At 43.7% G+C, this 21,718-nt stretch overlaps 1 protein-coding gene across 1 annotated transcript in view; it reads right to left on the bottom strand.

The window, feature by feature from the left end:
- The window catches only part of SEMA5B (semaphorin 5B), an 827,217-nt gene that overhangs the window by 125,909 nt on the left and 679,590 nt on the right, over nucleotides 1–21,718 (bottom strand). The window contains exon 13 of the mRNA XM_078682030.1: nucleotides 7,667–7,784. Coding sequence (XP_078538156.1) covers nucleotides 7,667–7,784 — 118 coding nt within the window. The remainder of the gene's footprint in view (nucleotides 1–7,666; nucleotides 7,785–21,718) is intronic.

The following is a 21,718-nucleotide window of genomic DNA, read 5'->3' on the forward strand; positions in this document are numbered from 1 at the left end:
CAGGTTGTTCCTAATGTTTCTATTTTAGGGAGGTCAAAAAGAGATCCCATTAGTGGCCTACTGATTTTGCTTGATTCCTTTTCTTTTTTTACACGATTTTTCGCTATCTGCAAAGACTAAACAGAGTATTGCGACTCTGTGCTTCTTTGTAAATAGAGAATGAACCAAAGAGAACAATCAATCAAATGGAGAGAGAAGCAGGCACGACGGATTACAACGGGGGCAAAGGCCTGCGTTAACTACCCTTCACTATCTGCAAAGAGAGAGTACTCCTAATAGAAATGAGGGGTGGGGGGCAGCATTCAAAGCAGATCAGTGTGCATAAACACGAAAATGTTTTTACTTACCACGTACTTGACATTCGACAGCTTATGATATTTGCTATTAAAAAACCTTTGAAATTCACTGAAAAAACCATAGGTTATAGACCATATATAGTTAGGAATTAGCATTTAAAAAACCTTATTTTACTCACACAAAACCATTGAAATTCCATATATAGTTAGTTGCACTAACTATATATCGCGCACCCGCAATCCACTGCTGATCATGTCACATATTACATCATTCATGACATGGTCAGTGACATCACTGATGACATCACTGATGACATCACTGATGACATCTCAAATGACATCACTGATGACATCACTGATGACATCTCATTTGACATCATTCTTGTGCTAATACGATAAACCTCTTCAGACTCTAATATAACCTTAGATACACTCAGTGTATACAGACACTCACACACTGCCACTCATCCATGGAGTTACTCACCCACCCAGTCAGTCATGCAAAGAAACAATCTCACCTCCATTTCTTCAACTATACAGTTAAACACACCTTACTTATTGAAACATATACTAACACATATTTACTCTCTTATACAATCCCTGATACAAGTTCACAATGATCGATACAACCACTCACTCATTCAGTGGCTCTCATGCACAGTTATTTATATATGCCAACTTTCACATGTACTGTGTTTTACATATGTATTTAGTATGACATGTAGCATTGAGATATCCATTCACTCATCAATACACTCATGCACACAGTCAACTGCCCATGTAGCTGTTTCCACATGCACTCTTGAACTCATACACCTAGTGAATAAACTGCTCACACATCTATGCACAGAGTCACACACCTTACAGCCACCCCCACACAAACTCAATCTCCCATAGAAATACTTGGGCAACCAATTAATAACACATATAGCCTCTCGTATAGCTAATGATCAACACATGCAGCAGTTTACATCACAACAGACATAATGATGCACAAATTAAGACAGTTTAGTCACTAACCCATGCATTCAGTGAGACATATTTAATCACTCACTCATACAGTCAGTCACGCACCTACTAAATCCTTCATCCAGACACTTATACATCCACTCATTCTTCAATATGTAAGACATATTTTAACTTTACAGAAACATACAGTCACTGGATGTTGTCATCAGTGATGTCATCAGTGATGTCATTTGAGATGTCATCAGTGATGTCATCAGTGATGTCACTGACCATGTCATGAATGATGTAATATGTGACATGATCAGCAGTGGATTGCGGGTGCACGATATATAGTTAGTGCAACTAACTATATATGGAATTTCAATGGTTTTGTGTGAGTAAAATAAGGTTTTTTAAATGCTAATTCCTAACTATATATGGTCTATAACCTATGGTTTTTTCAGTGAATATATATATAGATATATATATATATATATAGATAGATAGATAGATAGATATATATATAATGAAAATTTACAACCAAAGCAGTAGCCCTGACTTATTTATCATATGTTAAAGTCAATAGGCTGTTGAGAGTGGATTGTTATTTGCAATGTTAAAGCCAGTTGACTTGCATTGTGCTGCATGGATTCTCACAAATTACTGTAGTAGGCAAGTGTTGTGGTGATTTTCCCCTCGGGTTAGCCCATTTCTGCCACTGGCTCTATTGTTCTGCAAGTAACAGCATTTGCCTGTTCACACGTGCACAGCTACCTGAAAATGAATATGATTTAGGGTCACTCCTTTACTTCTTCATTCAATCAATAAAGATTTGTAAAGCACTGCAAATCAACCGTGCGGGTCTCGAGGTGCTGGGGCTGCTAGCTGCTTTGTGGTGATCTGTTCATTCAAACAGCCAGGTCTTAAGTCCTTTACAGAATTGCTGTAGTTTTGGAGAGGTCCTGAGGTGCAGAGGAAGGACTGAGGCTTTGGACGCCATGTGTGAGAAGGAGTGCCCTCTCCATTGGCTCGGCAGTTTCTGGGGGTGTCTGCGAGGAAGAGGGAAGAGGATCATAGGGATCTCGTTGGTTGGTGGAAGGTCAAGCACTTGTTGATGTCTCGCTGGTCCCTTGTTGTGCAGGGCCTTGAATGCATGGGACAACATCTGGAACTGGCAAACCTTATGGATTGGGAGTCAGGGTAGATTCTTGAGGTGGGGGTTTGATGTGGGTGCTTCTGGGGAGGTGCCTTGCATCCCGGCTGTAAGACCGATGTTATCCTACCCAGAGGTTTCATTCGACCTGATAATCCAATCTCTAAGCTTTTAGCGTTACCTCACTGGGATCTCCTTATCAAGCCCCCTATTGTCTAAAAATCTTCCTTGTGGGGTGTCTCCTTTCATTTTGAATAATCGACTGCACCCACTATCATTTGGATAAATCCACGGTGCTGGCTGCACCTTTGGAGCCAGTGTACACCCTGTATTTAAATATATTGCTTATCTTTCCATGACTTTGGCCGCTGTCCTGGCATCTTAATCCAGGTCTCCTTATCTCTTTTGCTTGCACACAAATTTTTCGCCCTGAAGTTGTGACCCTAACGAGGGTCTGACACTAAAGCGCACGTCGGCACAGGAGCCTCTGTGCTCCCTTTGCTTGCATCTGTTCCTTGGAGAAAAACAAGAATATGGACTGTATCAATGCTGTATAGTGATAATCAACTGCGCCTGGATCTTCTGCAGCATCCTACATTGTCTGATGTCTTTATGTGATGTAAATCTTGTTTTGGAACATAAGACTGTGTTCAGCACTATTTAATGCGCTGTTACTTGATGGAATGTCTGAGTACGTATGAGTCAGTGTCTGTCTGTTTGCTTGAAAGTGTGTGTGTGTGTGTGTGTGTGTGCAGCTTAGGATGTTTGCAATAGTCAGTTGACATTTTTTGTCTGTTATGCCTTTTCTACTATGTTGATCAAATAAGCTAAATAAATATGATATCCCTAACTCACAAGCTCTTTGTACTATTAATGTGAAAGGTAGCCTACTGAGGACTGTTTTGTATATATCAGTGATGTATTGCACTATATAAAGAAATATTGAGGCAGAGTGTCTTTCTTTATTGCTCTTCGCCTCTTGGGAGGTCAAGGATGAGTCTTGCAGCTGAATTTTGTATTGTCTGTAGTTTCATGAAGAGGTGTGCGGTGATTCCTACGTAGAATTTGTTGCTGTAGTCTAGCCGACTGGTGACGAGGGCCTGTGTGACGGTCCTTCTGATGCTGACTGGGAGCCACCTGAAGATCTTTTGGAGCTTGCGTAGGGTGTGGAAGCAGCCGGATGAGACTGCATTTACTTGTTCTTCATGGATAGCTTGCTGTCCAGGATGATGACGAGGTTGCGGGAGTGGTCTGTGAAGGGGGGCGTTTTGCAGGCCACCATGCTTTGTTCCATGGTGAGGTGTTGTTCCCAAAGATGAGTACTTCCATCTTGCCCATATTGAGTTGTTTTCTTTATAGGTCACTTTTTTTTATAGGTCCCGTTTCCTTTCATTCCTGCTTCTCCTTTGAAGTGTCCTGTAGCTCCCAAGACAGTCCAACTGGGCTGCTCACTGGCTGTTTATTTCATTTTCAGTGTTCTGCATCCGTTTTCGACCACTGTTCTAAATTGAGGTGCTATCCTGGAATAGTATTGTAATTATATGTATCATTATTTTACAGTTTGAGGTTTACGGAATGACCATATACGAATGGTATTATGTATAGTCTATCGGTGTGTTTTTACGGGTCCAAGGTAGCCAACATATATCTTCACAAGATGATAGCTATTCTGGAACTTTAAAATAACAATACACTATTTACAATATGACTGCAAGACAGCCGAATGCTGTTCTATTTAATTTTATTTTGCATTGCAAGATCACCAAGATTTGATGGTGGCATGTTTTCTTTTTTCTACTTTTAGAAAAAGAAATCTTCCACATGCTTGTTGAGTTTGTGTATGTGTTTTATTGCGGATGAGTAATAGGGTGAATGCAAAAATTAATGGGTAAATCAATGGGCGTACTAGTGCAAAGATGAATGACAGAGTGTATGCAGGATGACTTGATTGCCTACATTTATCAGTATCTGGAGAAGCATTTTCCGTTTTAAACCAGAACTGTAGGCATTGCAGTGCTTTACAATTAAAAAAAATGGTAAATTGAAGTTGCCCAATATCCAATGTTCCTTATCTTGCAACTGGGCTCTATAGGAACCATTTGTAACTAGATTTTTATGAAGCATCTAACCCGACAGACGCCAATTCAAAAACACCAAAATCAGTTGATAAGTGACGTCATGTGGTTCAAAGGCCTTCACACAAATGTCCTGAGTAAATATATGTTAATAACAAATAGGGAAACCACTGCTCTCACCCACAACCCCACCCCTTCCCCTCCTACCAACTCTCAGACCTCCACACATACCATTAACACCCCTCTGTCCCCTAACACAACAGCTCTCACCCACTCTCCTCTCTCCCCTGACATCACCCTCAACACCACCCCTTCCCCTTCGACCAACCCTCGGACCTCCACACATACCATTAACAATCCTCTCTCCCCTGACATCACAGCTCCCACCCACAACCTAGCTCAGCTCCGGAACGACACACACAACGACAATTCCCACCCTTTATCCCCTCCCATCCTCAGCCCCCACTACCCTCTGACTAAATACGCAGAACACACTTCCTCTCTCTACTTAACTCCCCCACCTCTCAACAGGTCCACCATCATTCCCACTTCCCCCCCCCCACTCTCAGTCCTCACTACCATTACTGCACCCCCACCACCACTAACTTACACCCAGCCTCCACCCTGCTCTCTCCGCCCTCCACCAACCCCCTCTCTACCTCATCCATACCGCCCCCGCCCAAACTCTCTCTCCTCCCTAACTCCGGCCCGTACATGGACACTGACACAATGGTGCCCTGCACGAACACCAGCCTACCCCCCCTCCTGCTCGCTAATTCACGGGTCAGTCATGCACCTCTGATCCCCGCTCCCACCGCCATCGCATACCCCACGCTGGACAAGATCATGGCCACCCTCATCCAGGTCAAAGAAGAACTGCACATCATCAAAGAAATTCTCTGCACAAACCCCATACAACTCTCACCCAACTCAACCCAACCCACCAAGTAGTTCAAGTGTACTAATTACACTTGAACCACTACTTCGGACTCTTAAAGAATATGCACAGACCTTACTCCCTGCTCGACCTCTTTGTTTATCTGTATTATCTGTATTTTTGATCTACATCGATTTGTGCTGTTAGCTTTACTGACTTAGCTGTTTGATTAGGATCTTGTACTCTCTCTATGTAAAGCGCTCTGATATCTGCAAAGATCTTGTTCGCGCTATATAAAACTTTCAAAATAAAATAAATAAATAAATGGATGTAAGCCAACTTCATAAAGTGAGAATGATGGGCACATAGGGCCAGACTGGCCAATTATCTTAATGAACATTCTCTGGTGGACTAGAGTCATCAGAGACAAGTTTATGAAGGCCCATGGCTGACAACTGGTGTCCCTCACTCTCTACAGTACGGGCCTCTTTAGGTTGTTCTAACCGATGCCGTTGCACTGGGGGCCAAGGTAAAGACGTTGCCCTCTGCATATGTAAACAAAAGGAATCCACCTATGGTGCCTGAAAGTGTTCCCTACTGTGGTAGGGAGCACTTAGTGTTTTTTAAAATACCCCTCACACACCAAAAGGACCCTTGGTGTCATGCTTCATCATTGGGGTCTTCGCACCCCTCTACGGGATGCGGCCTGCTGCGACCTACGGCTACGCGGGAGCACTTTTAAATGATGAATATGCGTGGTGCGTGTGAGAGTATTTTTGTTTTTCAGTGAGTGGTGGGGTGAGTGAGAGTAAAAAGTACCTGGCTCATGGGGTAAGACTAAAAAACTTTTTATTAGGCCCTCGGGCTGGTATTAAAAATGTGAAGTGCGAGGTGTTGATGCTGTGCTTATGTACATCACCTCATGTGTGCGTCAACATGTTTCGGAGATCAACTCCTTCTTCAGGACGGGGTGCACAAATTCCCCACCTTACTCACGTTTCACTATGTAAAATATGTGTAGATATTTACAGAAAAGTGAAAATTATATGTAAACAATAGGCTACAATGTACCTACAGCTGTAAATCCAGTAATTGGCTATTTGCATTACTTAAGGAAAAAGAAGAAAAAGGCGGAAGAACATCAATATTGCCCTCGGCGACATTCTAGCAGGTGCCCTCTGCATGACAGGCTGAACTGAGATAACAGCAGCCTGCAGAGAGCTTTGTGTGCGCAGCATATTACAAAGGCATGACAATGGTGGTTAATGCACTTGAGGGAAAGATCTATGATTTGTCTAGTCACAGTTTTGACCCAATATAGTAGCATAGAGGATAATATTCCCGCTGCAAAGCACAATGTATGACATGTAGATCACTGATTCGTATTTTATGTTGATAGCTCAGTGGGTTACTACTTTTGTCACAGAGATCCTTTTGTTCTTGGCGGTCATAAGTAACAATACTTTGAATATGGTACATTGAGGTATGAACCGGCATCAAAGTGCAACACAGCGAGGCACCTTTGGTTAGTGTGCATCGTAAAAACGTAGTTAATCTGACTCTTCATTTCACTAGAACAAGCACTCTGAACATATAATGTCTACCAGCATGGATGACATGTGACTCCTACACCTCCTAGTCCTCACTGTCTTAAGTAACATTTTCTGCACATTGATTTATACACTCATTATCTCTGTATAACATGTTTGTAGGGTAAAGTGCTCTTACAGTCTACACTGGGATGAGTAGTGCTATAAAATAAACCAATGTGAGCGAGGAACTAAGGAGCGCTAAGGAGCATGATTGGAGGGTGGTAGTGAGGCAATCCGTGAAGGATGTCTTAGGGAGGGAGGCTCCAACAAAGTTTATCGCTCCGGGCACCACCAATACTAAAAACAGTCCCACTCTCAAGCTTCGTGGGGTTTATTGTAGCAGGCAAAAATGGGGGTGTATAAGAAGAGAGAGGGAAAGAGAAGGGAAAGAGGAACAGAAGTGGGAAAAAGAGTGGAAGGAAAGAGAGGGAGGAATGGGAGAGAAAAGAAAAGGAGAGACAGACAGATTGGGGGGATGAAAAGATAGTCAAGTAAAGGCAGGAGTAGGATGGTTTGAACAATTTCGCCAGGGCCACTTTTAATTCTCGGTCCAGGTGTGTGGGCTCATGCTCATCAAACCGTACAACTGGAGGGACATGTCATACATTACCTCACAGATGCCACACTCTTCTCCCTCCATACAATTACAACACGGTGGTGATCTAGGGACCTGGTCATGCGCAATGTAGGCATACCACACAACGGTGAACATGAGGCCCACTTACCGGACAGTCAGTGATATTCTGGGTCCATAGACTCATGTTGGAGCTGTCCTCGAGGGTGGTGCACCGGTTCTGCTTGCTATCCCAACCACAGTATGGGTCTCTGGAACCAAGGCAGATGCTGTTGAAAAAAACATGTCATTAACGGGACTGGCTAATTTCTATTCATTTCAGGTCAGGTTTATATGAGCCACAGAAATCATTCAGCAGAGTCAAGGATGTCAACGTCTTTCTAAAGTTACAGGCCTGGGGATGAGAAGGGTGCAGAGTTACAGAAAACTTGATCTCGTTTTTTGTTTTCAATTACTGACCAGTCAACAGAAAGGAACACAATTTGGGTTGGGTGGGGAGGGATAGTAACGGACTCAGACTCGTGCAGTAGTATGCCTTGCTTGATAGTTCCCACTCTGGCTAGCATTTGTATTAAACAGACTCTTAACTGAATGACAAGTACAAGGAGTGTGAGCAGTAACTTGGGACTGCGGGTCGTCTCGTGAACAGAGATGCTAGCCAAAGAGTGGGGTGGTCTCTCAGAAGACGGGGAGGACCCAAGGGAGCATAGATGGTGTCTCTGGAATGGATAGTTTCTTAGGAGCAGGGGTAGTCTCTCAGGAGCACAAGTGTACTCTCAAGAGCAGGGGCCGCCTCTCTTCAGCAAGGGTGGACTCGTGTGAATGGAGGTGGATTGCAGGTGGGGCTTTTGTTGTGTTTGGAACCCATGATCTATAATTCCCTGAGGATTTCACTGCAGTCAGCCACTTTATCCAAGAGGAGCACTGAGGCAGGACCTGCTCATATCTGTGCTATTTAAGAGACAGCTTTTGATATCAGGAAGTGCTCTGTTAGAAACTACGTCTGTACACGGATGTGCCTTGGAAGAGGTAGTATAGTAAGCTGTTTTTTGGGAGAGATCCACATAAGATGTTTCCAATAGTACACAAAATGTGTCAGTTTGTCATGTTCTCTATTTAGAACTAACTATGCCTTGGAAAAGTCTGTGCTTGTTCTAAGTTGTATTGAATTGTAGTGCAACATTTACATAGGACTTAATACCTCAATGCGGGGCACTGAAATGCATGATATCGTGAGCAGCATGCTAAGCCTTGTAGGGTCTGTCCTGAGAATCGAGTTTTCCTTGTTTCGACCTATGTGGGACGTATTTTATGTTGTGCGTGATGGCCATGAGATGCAGCGCATAGCATTGTAATGGATGATGACAGGTGAGAGAGAGATGCCGAGTTTATGGTCTTGTACCCCCCTCATGCAGTGCAATGTAAAAGCCAGCACATGTTTGGTGCTGTCCCCTGATTGGACAAGGATACAGTAAACTGTGCCCTGTATGAATGAACACTAGTCAAACAGTGTCCTTGTTGAGATTGCGTCACATTGAACAGCGTAGAAGATGCTAATTTTCCGGGGGGGTGGGGGGTATGGAGAAAAGGGACAGCCATGGGGAGAGCCAAGGTAGGGGTCAGGCTTGGGTCCAAGAGTCAAGGCTAGAGCCGAGCCACCAAAACATCCATATTAGGCAACAAACATCATGATCAAATATATTAAAATCTTTGAAATATAAAAGGCAATATTGTTCAGTGTGCCAATTAAGTACATATGATTATATCACTGAATTAAGTGCTATTTATTGAAAGTAATATGTTTTAAGCATGAAACATTGAAGGACAGCCCCATCCCTTTATAACATTGCCACGAGTTACGTAAAATGTGTATGTTTGCTATGTTCTCCATTTATATAGCCTGTATTGTTATTAAATGACATGCAAGATTATTTTATGTTAAGTATATATATGTAAGGTCTTTGCACAGCACAGATTCTTAATTGAATCAATGTGTGCTCAAACTGGTTGTTTAAGGAAAAAGATACAGAGTAAATTAAAGTGGTGGATCACACATCCTACAGCAGCGGCTCCTCCACTCAGGTGGAGGAGCATCGATAAAGGGAAACATTGATAATTACACTTAGTTATTATCATTTTATTTTTCCCGGTTTACATGGCAGGTCGGGGATTTGCTGTGTCACAACCAGCAAAGGGTGGAGTGGTGGGCACTTAAGTGCGCATGACTGTTTGGCCATCCATCTTGGGCTGGCCAAACAGTCATGCGCACTTTGCATGTTCCCCACCAGGCTGTAATAGACAGCCTGGTGGGGAACATGCACAGGCTTCCACTGCTTGCCTGCGCACCAAACCACGGCGCTAAGACCAATCACAACGGTGCAATAGCGTTGTGATTGGCTAGAGGAGCCTGTTTGTGCTTCCTGCTTCAAGCAGGAACAGAAGAGGACGACGCGAGTCAGTGGTCTGGCAGCAAGGTAAGTAATTTTTGTATTCATTTTTCTATCACCCCCACCCCACCTGTGCTACTTGGTGGCAGCCGCCACTGTTTGCACATTGCACTGTTCAGAGGCTGTAGGTTACATCCTTGTCACTTTTATTTGACGTCAAAGGTCAGTGCTTTGTATTCAGTTAACCAATTATTGTTATTCAATTCAAGTTAGTATGTGGAGGTCAATAAATACAAGCATTACACCTTTAATCAAATTGATACTATACACACACACGTGTATCTGTGTGTCATCATAAGATTTAAAGGTATGGTTTTCTCTCTGGAATGTTTCCATAGACACTGAAGATCAAACACAGTGACTGAACATGCCTGCCTCAAATCATTCTACACTGCACTAGACTCTTTAAAGAGATTTATTCTAAGGAGAAACTCCGTAGGTGCAAGGGAACTCTCCGTTTCTGTTAATTATTTAATGGTGTGTGGCGTTGAACGTCTCCTAAAATGGTTCTTTTTTGCAAGACAGCCGAGCCAGCAGAAACATTAGCATAAAACAGCATGTTCTGCCTTCCCTTCCTGTTGGTTTGCCCAGCTGGACAAGCAGAACTATCTAAGGAGAGTTACAACACCTCAATGACCGCAATTAAATAATTGGCAAAAGAAATATGCCTTGCAGCCCCCACAAGATTTTCTCCTTAGGATCAGGGTCACTGGAATTATGCGATACTGCATCTGAGGCTTTTTTCGCATAATTATATATCTGTCACATTTGCCACATACCCCATCATCCACTGCATAATCTGCAGATTTTAACAATTTTTTTTTGTTTCTAGCTCCATTGGATCAAAAGTTATTAAAAACGCTGCGATATATGATCACATGCAGTGGAAGGCCATTCGTAGAGATTAACTGGTCATCTTTAAGTTACTTATTTCTATATTTGGTGGTTAAACTGACATTAAGTGAAATTCTTGCCCAGACAATATTACCAAGTGTGTAAAGTACAAAATTATTAACACAATAAAAAATGTGCTGCATTATGCTGCATAATTTGGCTTTATTACCACATATTTTAGTCAATACTGCCGCATAATTTGATGTTCCCCACCGCATAATTCAAGTGGCTCTGTTTAGGATACTTTCAAAAACAAAGAAAGGAGTACCCCCAGGACACAGTGTCCTGGTGATCAAATCAAGAGGGAGAAAGGTGCAGATAAAGAAAGAAGTCTTTCTTTATATAATCCCCCCCTCACCAACCTGGTTGGTGACATTCTTCATCATCCGGGTCCACCTGAGTGACCGAGTGCCACCCAGGTGTGCTACGACGCCTGCAACTGCAGCGGAGCTGCTTTTTGTTTGCAAGTTGTGACAGGAGTGAGTTTGAAAAAAAGTGATTTTTAAAAAGGTGTTCGACATGTACTCTTTGCCAATTTTATTCACATGTGGCACGGTTAAAAAACAAGTGGGATACTTATACTGGCGTAATTTGACCAGAAAGTATCAGTGTTGTGTGAGTATGGTCAACATGTTTCAACCTTATTATTAGGTTTTCATCAGGACCAATGTGTGATGAGTCGAGTGGTATGCGCACGCTAAGGCGCACCCGTCCCAGACTCAGCCAGATGCCAGACCATGTACTTGCGGTTCGGCGAATTTACAGCCTTCTGTGTAAGAACAAACTTGTAACTAAATTAAGTTGTACCCCATGGATCCCGTGGGGGGCCTTTTATGTGAGCATTTTCTTTAAGTTATGCGGCCCGCCGGAAACCTGCCTTCCTACCACATGGAGTCCGTTTAGGATACAACACTGCAAGGAGACAGATGACGAGTTACACTGTAGCTTCAGCGAGACATGTTTATTCTGCCACTGCTTAATCTTCAATTCCTCTTCAAAATCTGGGGGTGGGGAGGATGAAGGGCGATATTGTCCGCTGCGTCCCCACTCTAAAGTCTGGGGGGAATAAACCGCTCCCCCCATGGTTCCTAAGTCCATGGTCTAGTCGTAATAAGTCATTTGGAAGACAGCAACTAAAAACAGTGTACCCTATATGAGAGGATTTGCTCACAACCGTGACCTGTGACAGGAGCTGTGTTCTGTGGGAGACACTGAGCGCTGCTCTGCCTGAGACCGCACCCAGTTAGATCTGTTCCGTGTAGCAGACAGCATCTTGTCGCAGCTGTGCTCTGCATGAGCCAGCTAATAACCAGAGCTATTGCATGAATGAGACAGCGCCTAGTCAGAGCTCTGCTCTAAGGCGGCGCCTACTCAAATTTGTACCGCCTACGAGACATCACTTAGTCAGAGTTATGCTATTTGTGTGTCTGCCCCTAAATAGTTGTGTCATGTATCGGCAGCACCTAGTCAGATATGTGCTCTTATGTGTAAGAGACAGCATCTAGTCTGAGCTGTGCCTTGTGTTAGGCAGCATCTAGTCAGTGCCATGTAGGAGACAGCACCGAGTGGGAGCTGTGCTCTGAATGTGGCTGCACCTGAGAGAAGCGCTCCTCTGTGTATGAGACAGCACCTGCGCAGAGCTCTGACATGCAGGAAAACCACTAACCAGTACAGGTCCCTTTAAGACCTCTGCATAGAGCCGAGAAAACAAATGTCACCTCAATAACAAAGGTGGCAACACGCAAAGCAAAAATATCACTCATGCAGTCTCTAGATTAAAAAGCTGTCCACATCCTGCTCCCAGAGCCAGAAGAAATTGCATTTCAGATTTCGCCCATGAACACCCGTCATTGAGATACCCTTGCGCACCCCGGAAACCATCCGTCAGGCCAAATGTTGCACAAAGCAGCCTGTGTGAAGAGGTGTTCTGTCACTCAGCGCATCGGCGGAGGTTAGACAAGCGGAATTAACCAATGGTGTAACAACAAGGCCCATCTATTAACCCTGGCAGCCTGCGGAACAATGGCCTTGTTGTGCGACAAACTAAACCGAGATTGACAGGGGCACGGTTTCTATTTTCCTGACTAATCTGTACGAGAGCAGATGTTTATGTTCTCTTTAAATACACATTTTCCAGCAAAATGTGTTTCCGTCTTGTGGGAAAATTGCAATTGACCAGCTACAAATGATTTACATCGAATCCATTTCCAGGTCCTTTGGACCTCAACACCATGGGCAGAACTCAGACCACTGTTCAATTGTGCCAGGTTTGGTGGTATCTTTCATTAACCAGGATAATTTCCTTTGTGTTATATATATATATATACACACACACACACACACACACACACAAGTATATATATATATATATTTTTCACTGAAAAAAACATAGATTTCAGGGGCGTTATAGATAGTTGGACATTTCACTCGTACAAAAACATTGAAATCACCCTGTTATAGTTAGTACAGCGAACTATAACTTGCGCACCCACAATGCACTGCTGATGATTACATCACTCAAGACATGATCAGTGACATCACTCATGACATCACTGATGACTTCTCAAATGACACTGCAGGAGCCGGCCCTGGTGGGTGGAGGTCCCGAGGGCCATCACAGGGCTCCAGGAGGGGGGGCGCGGGCCAACCTCCCAACATTGATAATCGTGGCGTTGGTCTCCGGGGCTCGGGGGTCCATAACGGACACCCAAATTTGCATACTTAGTGTCCAGGGGAGGTGGCGGTCCCTGAGGGGTGGGGGGGGGTTCAAGCCCCCACACACAGGTAGTTGTGCCCCCGCCAATATTTTATAAAAGCCCCGGGGTGTGGTGGTCCCCGGGGCTATTTATTTAATATTAAGTACACTACGTTTATACTAGGTTCTATCTTAAATAATAATAAATTGTTTTAGGTAGTACTTGCAACTTTTAAGGGAACATAGAATTACAATGAAATTCTGTCAGAGTTTCAAATCATGGCACAGCTGTGATTTTAATGGTCTGACTATCAATAGGGTCCAAGTGGATTCTACCTCAAATATGTTGTGGTGGAGTCAGGACTAATCAACCATTACATAATGGTATCACTGCGATTTTGAACAAGCAATTACTATAAATAACTATGTTTTTAAATCTATATTTATACATGGTTTTAGCTATGGAATACCATCTCCAGGTTTTGATAAATAGATTATAATATGAATGTTATTATATATTTTTTAAACATATATTTATATATTTATTTATCAACGCATGATACAATATCCAACTAAGTATTTTACTGTGATGTAGACAATGTGTTTATGTAAAGTAAAGGACCCATGTTAAAAGACAGACTATAACAACAGATCTTGCCATTGAGGCTAAAAGTATGTTTACGGTGTTCATTAATCACGTGGTACAGCAATGTAAATGTAAAAATGGCAAACAGCTTCCTATGTGTCTGTGTGATCAAGAACTGGTGAAGTCTGAAACGCGTCACTGAGGAGAAAATAAACATCTAAGCCATACCTTCCTGGGGTCCGTGTCTCTCTTACCCTTTGAGGTGCGAGCCGGAGAGTCGTTTGTTGGTGATACAGTTTACGGAATAAAGGTTGCTTCCGTTCACGGACCCACTCCCGGAAAGAAGGCAGCCGCTCACAACCACGAAAATATATATATATATACACACACACACACACACCAAACTGTGATAAAGTTATCAGTTGAGAACGAAACGCGTCGGTATGGCTTTGTTAAGAACCTGACAAAAGCAATTTACATAAAAAAAGGATTCATTTCACCAAGCCAAAGAGTGCGACCTTTCTCCTTCTTTCGGAAGGCTTTGGAAATATATATGTGTATATATATATATATATATATATATATCCCAGCTCCACAACACCAAACACGTGAGTCACTCTTCAGGGCGGGTGCCGACACCAATGGAAGAGTCCGTGTTGAAATTAGGACTCACCTTTTGCCCGAACAAAAACATGGAATTTACACAAACACGCATAGACCTTTACAAATTCACTCGGAAAATGAAGCTGCATAAGTTTTTTAAGACCAAACCTACTAAGCTGGAATCAAAACACCTGAGAAAGAGTAAAGACACCGATCTCCTAACGGTCAATGACCTCACGGCCTGTGAAGTTCTACAAAATCTGAGACGAGATGGTGATATGGAGACTAATGCAGCAACAAATACGTTAACACAGAGACTGGAGAATGTTAACATAGAGCAAGAAGCACCGAAGAGTACATTTAAACTTGCTTCAAGATTTGTCCCTCAGACTGCAATGGACGCGATTGATGTCTTTGCAGAAGTAGTAACCAGGGATCTGGCTGCCATGAGGACGGAATCTAGACCCCGGAACAAGCACCATAATATCAGCAAGGAACAACAACATGCTGTGCAATGCTTGACGGAGGATGAAAAGATTGTTTGCAAACCCTCCGACAAAGGAGGCAACATAGTCATTATGTCCAGATCACAATATGTCACAGAGGCCAAACGACAACTTGACGATCAAACATGCTACAAGGTCATCACTAAGAAGGACTATCTGACCAGCATTGAGGAACTTTACCAATTGCTAAAAAAGTGGCACGATCGACAAATGATTGAACTTGAGGAATATCTGTTCCTGAAAACTGTGAACCCCATTTTACCCTGTTTCTACCACCTGCCTAAGGTTCACAAGAGCATGTGCAATCCTCCTGGAAGACTGATTATCTCCTCCATAGGAGGTCTTACTGAGAACCTATCCAAATTCTTAGACCATTTTCTTTTTGGCTTTGTACTGTCTTTGAAATCATACATAAGAGATTCTACAGATTTCATTGAAAAAATAGAGTCTATTATTTGGCAACCCTCATTCATACTCATCACGCTAGACATTACAAGTCTCTATACTTGTATAGACCACGAAAAGGGACTTATTGCTGTGGAATTTTTCCTTAACCAAAGAGAACTGAGATTTGCATCACACAACAAGATGCTGTTGGAACTTATCAGATTTTGTCTGTATAACAACATTTTTCTCTTTCAGGACACCCTATACCAACAGTGTTCTGGGACTGCGATGGGTTCCTGCTTCGCCCCCAGCTACGCGAATTTATTCGTGGGCTGGTGGGAGGAGCAGGTAGCCTGGGCCCCTGGAAATGCAGTCTGGAGCAATAAAATAGTGGCTTGGAGCAGGTATATTGACGACCTGTTCCTTGTGTGGAATGGGTCTATAGAAGAGGCGAATGATTATATCTCTGTGCTTAACAACAATGAGTGCAACCTTAAATTCACTGGGGAAATCAGCAAAGAGAAGGTCAATTACCTTGACTTAGAAGTGAGTGTGCAGGATGGTAAAATCAGTACCAAACTTTATCGCAAACCAACGGCGGGGAACAGCGTTTTACACGCCTCAAGTAGCCACTCCCGGAAACTTATTGCCAACATCCCTTACGGTGAATTATTACGATTAAAGCGTAATTGCACCAACAATGAAGATTTCGAACTAGCAGCTAGCGATAGCATAAAGAGGTTCCAAAATAGAGGCTATAATAGTAACCAGCTTCGAGAGACATTGAAACGAGTCAGAAAGATACCTCGGAGCAAACTGTTTGAAAAGAAAGAGATCATTGAATCACAAGTGGCCCAATTCAGAATGATCACACCGTTTGCTGCGAATTCATTTAGACTAAGATCAATCTTGTCCAAACATTGGCACATCCTGAAAGCGGACCCAATCATAGGTCCAGACATTCCAGCTGTGCCTGCCATTACTTTTAAAAGGGCAAGATCGTTACGAGATGATATGGTTCACAGTTATCTTCCAGTAGAGAAAAAACGCCTAGGAACTCTAAAGGATGCAAAAGGCTTTTTCCCGTGCGGGAAATGCAAGGCCTGCTCTGCTAGTAAGAGAACCTTGACATATGAGGTACCAGGTTGTCTAGGTGGCAAGAAAATTAACAAATTCATGTCCTGTCACACTGATCACGCAGTCTACTGTTTAGTCTGTCCATGCTCGTTAAGGTATGTGGGTAGCACCATCAACCCAGTTAAACTTCGAATACTGGAGCATATGCGGGCAATTGCCAATAAAGACTTCAGTTATCCGGTAGCACGGCATTTTGCCATCAAACACAAGAGTGATAGAACTCTGCTGCGCTACTTCTGCTTAGATCAAGTGGATGAAAACCCAAGAGGAGGAAACCGATTACAGGTCTTGAGAAGACTAGAATCTAGATTTATCATAGATCTTGAGACCAAGGCCCCCAAGGGACTTAATATGGGGGAAGAACTTGCTACTCACCTGGGCTAAGAAGATGATCTATAATACATAAGTAACCATATAATTCTGTTCGCAATATCAGTGATCATTTAACTGGGTATTATTCTGAATATGTATATAGTGAATGCAATGTTTTGTATTTGATCTTTATGGGATTTATTTTTCATGTGCTTTTTTCTGTGTCACTTTACTGAGTATCTAGCAACCTACTATTAGGTTGCAATTGCCGATCCACGGCAAGATTTGGTTAAACATACCATTTATCAATAAGAGTAGCGTTTTTCGCTTTAAAGATGCATTCTTTGTATTGCACTTTATCTCAGATATGTGACTATTTAAGACTTTACTGTCTCTTATATCTGTTGCCGATACACGGCGAGATTTCGAGATACTAACGCACTAATGTCTTTATTGACGTTCTGAATATGATGCGAATATTATGCATTCTTATTTCCCATGTTGATAAAATGTAAAAATGTAAATAACATAGGCGTTTGAAGATGGCGCGCCGTTTTTTCCGAAAATGCATTATTCCTTTGTTGATGTCGGCATTTGGCATGAACATAGATAAGGGTGTAATTATTGGCGCTTTGATGACAACACTGACGAAGGGATTTCACTCCCGAAACGCGTCTGCTTTGCTTTTCTGAATAAACCGTCTTGCTAAACTGCTGCTGCCCGTGTGAGTGCTGTGTTTTCCTCTAAGCCCGGCTGGGCATTTTTTGGAAATTGGAGCCTTGATATATATATATATATATATATATATATATATATATATATATACACATATATATATGTGTGTATATATATCTCCAACGAAGCCAGATGCCAAGCAATCCCCGCACTTATAATGTGATGATGCCAACCGACGTTCAGCAGATTTGGGCAGGAAGTGCCTGATGACAGTACTATTGTGTAAACTTTCAAGGTGCAGGACACTATCACAAACCCACTGGCGTTTTTATGGCATTTTATTCTGGGGCGTGCAAGCAACTCACTTGAGGAATAATACCTGGTACTTCAAAGACCAAAAGGCAGTGCAGGTGCTAACGCCCATGGAGGTGGAGATACAAGTGTTTATAAGTGCGGGCAGTGCTTGGCGTCTACTGTGCTTATCTGCCCATGATTAAGTGCGAGAGGAGCACGAAACACGTTGGGTGATTGAACTGGTATTTAGTGACTTTGTCGTTATAAGCTACAGCTGTCACGATTAAACAGTGCATATACCTACTTTCTTGTGCGAGGCTTTCCTTAAGGGGACAACTTCTTTGTTATATATATATATATATATATATATATATCTCCATTATATATATATATATATATATATATAGATATATATATAAATGAGGCTCCTGCTTGATTTCGGGTACGTGAGAAGCACTCAAGCGCCAGCACCGGGCTCCAAGCACTGCCCAATCCTTTGTGCAGGAAGGTGGGTCAGTCAATCCCTTTCACAGTTCTGGCATCATGACACTGCCGACGCGTTTCGAATAAACATTCTTCTTCATGGGCTGATGATGGCAGAAAAACACGAACCAGGTGGTATTCCCATTTATGCAAAATAGCGCGCCTACTTTCTGGCTGATCTCTGTGATCCTACGCTTAGCATTGTGGTAATTATAGTCCTGGAAGTATTATTAAAACACTGCTGGTTTTTAAGGCTCACAGATGAGCCCTGACGAACACACGATCCTCTATCAGTGCCGATGTTCCACTTGAAGGAGCATGTTGGATACAGGCTCCTGTGGCCCCCAGGTTCCCGGGGTGGTGCTCCTCGGTGGTACGAACACCGCCGATATCTGAGGCTCCTACTTGATTTCGGGTACGTGAGAAGCACTCAAGCGCCAGCACCGGGCTCCAAGCACTGCCCAATCCATTGTGCAGGAAGGTGGGTCAGTCAATCCCTTTCACAGTTCTGGCATCATGACACTGCCGACGCGTTTCGAATAAACATTCTTCTTCATGGGCTGATGATGGCAGAAAAACACGAACCAGGTGGTATTCCCATTTATGCAAAATAGCGCGCCTACTTTCTGGCTGATCTCTATGATCCTACGCTTAGCATTGTGGTAATTATAGTCCTGGAAGTTTTATTAAAACACTGCTGGTTTTTAAGGCTCACAGATGAGCCCTGGCGAACACACGATCCTCTATCAGTGCCGATGTTCCACTCAAGATGATCATGTGTTCGTCAGGGCTCATCTGTGAGCCTTAAAAACCAGCAGTGTTTTAATTGCTGGAACCCGTAGTTTTATTTCTGCGAACGATTATCCCATGTGGGTGCAGTTCAACTTCTGTGTCTTTTTTTTCACAAAATAAATCCCAAGTGGGCTGCAGTGAAATCAGGACGATTTTTTGATATATATATATATATATATATATATATATATATATATATATATATATACATATATATATATATGAATCCGTTTTCCCCAAGGGGAAATTTTTCTTCATGCACTCTCGGGTATTTACAAATTACAAACTAACACATAAATTGCAAAGTTCGTGCAGTTTATTCCTCAATTTTAACAGCAAGCCAGCAACACCTTACGCGTTTCGGTCTCTACGGAGACCTTGCTCATAGGAAAACCAATTAGGCATTTTTTTACACAGTTTAAATATAGTGCATACTCATTACTGACATCACTTCCTGTTACTTCACGGGAATTGTGGGATCTGTAGTTTTAACACATAAAAAAGAACCGTATTTAAATTAATATCCGATTCTGAGTATATAAATTTATCCGGGAGATACATGAGGAATAAATTGTGGAGTATTGCCCTCCAGTGGGTAACTAATAAATCACTTGGCCTCTGGCTCCTTGGTTTTGGCTCGTCCGAACTTGTGGATGCGTGACTGGAAGGCTGATTCTTCGGAGAAGTCCTCGCTCCTTAAGATCCCCTTTGATGGCAAGATGCTCTTTGGTGACCAGCTGGATAGTATGATCACTAAGGCCTTCAAGGACCGTAAACATGCTCTGCCTTACAAAGGCAAGGCGTCTGCCTCTGGTTCTCGCCGTTTTTGAAATCCGGCTCCTTCCTCCTCTGCGTCCTTTCAGTCTTCTCGCCAGTCCTCCAAGAACTTTTCTGCTCGTCAGCGCCGCTTCAGGCCTGGGAAATCTTCGGCCTTGCCTGGTCCCAAGCTTCCGGCGGATACCTTCAAGAGGAAGTCCTGACGTCGACTGTGTTTCAGCCGCCAGTCCTGTGGGCGGGAGTCTGATGTCTTTCCTGGACGCTTGGCGGCTGGATGTGAGGGATCTCTGGGCATTGACTATTATCAGGAGAGGCTATCTTATAGACTTTGTCACCGTTCCACACGGCTGGGGCTCCATCCTTACTCCTATCCCCAAGTCTCCGACCAAGAGGGAGGCTCTGCTGGAGGGGGTTCGGGATCTTCTGTCAAAGAAGGCGACCGTTCCGGTCCCACTGACACAGTGAGGTCTGGGATGTTATTCCATTTTGTTTCTGGTCCAGACGGTGTCAGGGGGATTCCGGACAGTTCTGGACCTGAAGAGGGTGAATGGTTGGGTTCGGACCGTCCACTTCAAAATGGTGACTTTGCAGTCCATCATCCCGTTGGTGGGGGTCCGGGACTTCATGACGTCTATCGATTTGCAGGACGCTTACCTTCAGGTTCCTGTGGCTCGGACTCATCAGTAGTTTCTTCGTTTTGCGATTGGCAGCTTCCACTTCCAGTTTGCGGTTTTGCCATTCGGGTTGAAGTCCGCCCCTCGGGTCTTCACCAAGCTCTTGGCCCCTTTGGTGGCCCTGGTCCATTGTCGGGGGATATTTCTACATCCATATCTAGACGACTGGTTGGTTCATGCTCCCTCTTTCCAGTTGACTCTCGATCACACAGACATGGTGCTGGCCGTTTTGAGGGAACACAGCTTTCTTGTCAATCTGGGCAAGTCGTTCTTTGTTCCGTCCCAGGATCGTCTCTTCATTGGGGCCAGGTTTCGGACCGATTTGGGGGTGGTCACTCTGCCCGAGGCTCGGATGGCCAAGATTCGAGCTCACATCCTATCTCTTCTGTCCGGTCCGGTGCAGGTGGCAGCACGTTGGCTACAGGTCCAGGGGGATATGGCGGCCACAGTTTTTCTGGTTCCTTGGGCCAGATTCCATTTGCACACTCTGATGGCTCATGTTCTGGGGCATTGGTCTCCCCATTGCCTTCCCCTCTCTTCTCCAATCCCGGTTTCCCCTCAGATCAGGTTGTCTCTGGGTTGGTGGCTGGTTCGAGGTCATTTGCTGAAGGGTGTCTCTCTCTCTCCTCCGGCTCCGGTTGTGGTGACCACCGATGCCAGCCTCTCGGGATGGGGGGCCTGGCTGAGGGTTCATCAGTCCAGGGGCTTCTGGTCTCCCGCTCAGAGCGGGATGTCATCGAACTGGAGGGAGTTGGAGGCGGTCCGTTTGGCTCTGTTGGCCTTCTCCCGGTTTCTGCGGGGTTCCGTGGTCCTGATCAGGATGGACAACATCACTGCCATGGCTTACGTCAACAGGCAGGGGGGGACGAGGTCCTCTTCTCTAGCCCTGGTAGCGAGGCGGTTGTTTGTTTGGGCGGAATCTCATCTGTTGGCACTCTCGG

Source organism: Lissotriton helveticus, chromosome 3_1 (genome assembly GCF_964261635.1).
Source record: "Lissotriton helveticus chromosome 3_1, aLisHel1.1, whole genome shotgun sequence".
Lineage (NCBI taxonomy): Eukaryota > Metazoa > Chordata > Amphibia > Caudata > Salamandridae > Lissotriton > Lissotriton helveticus.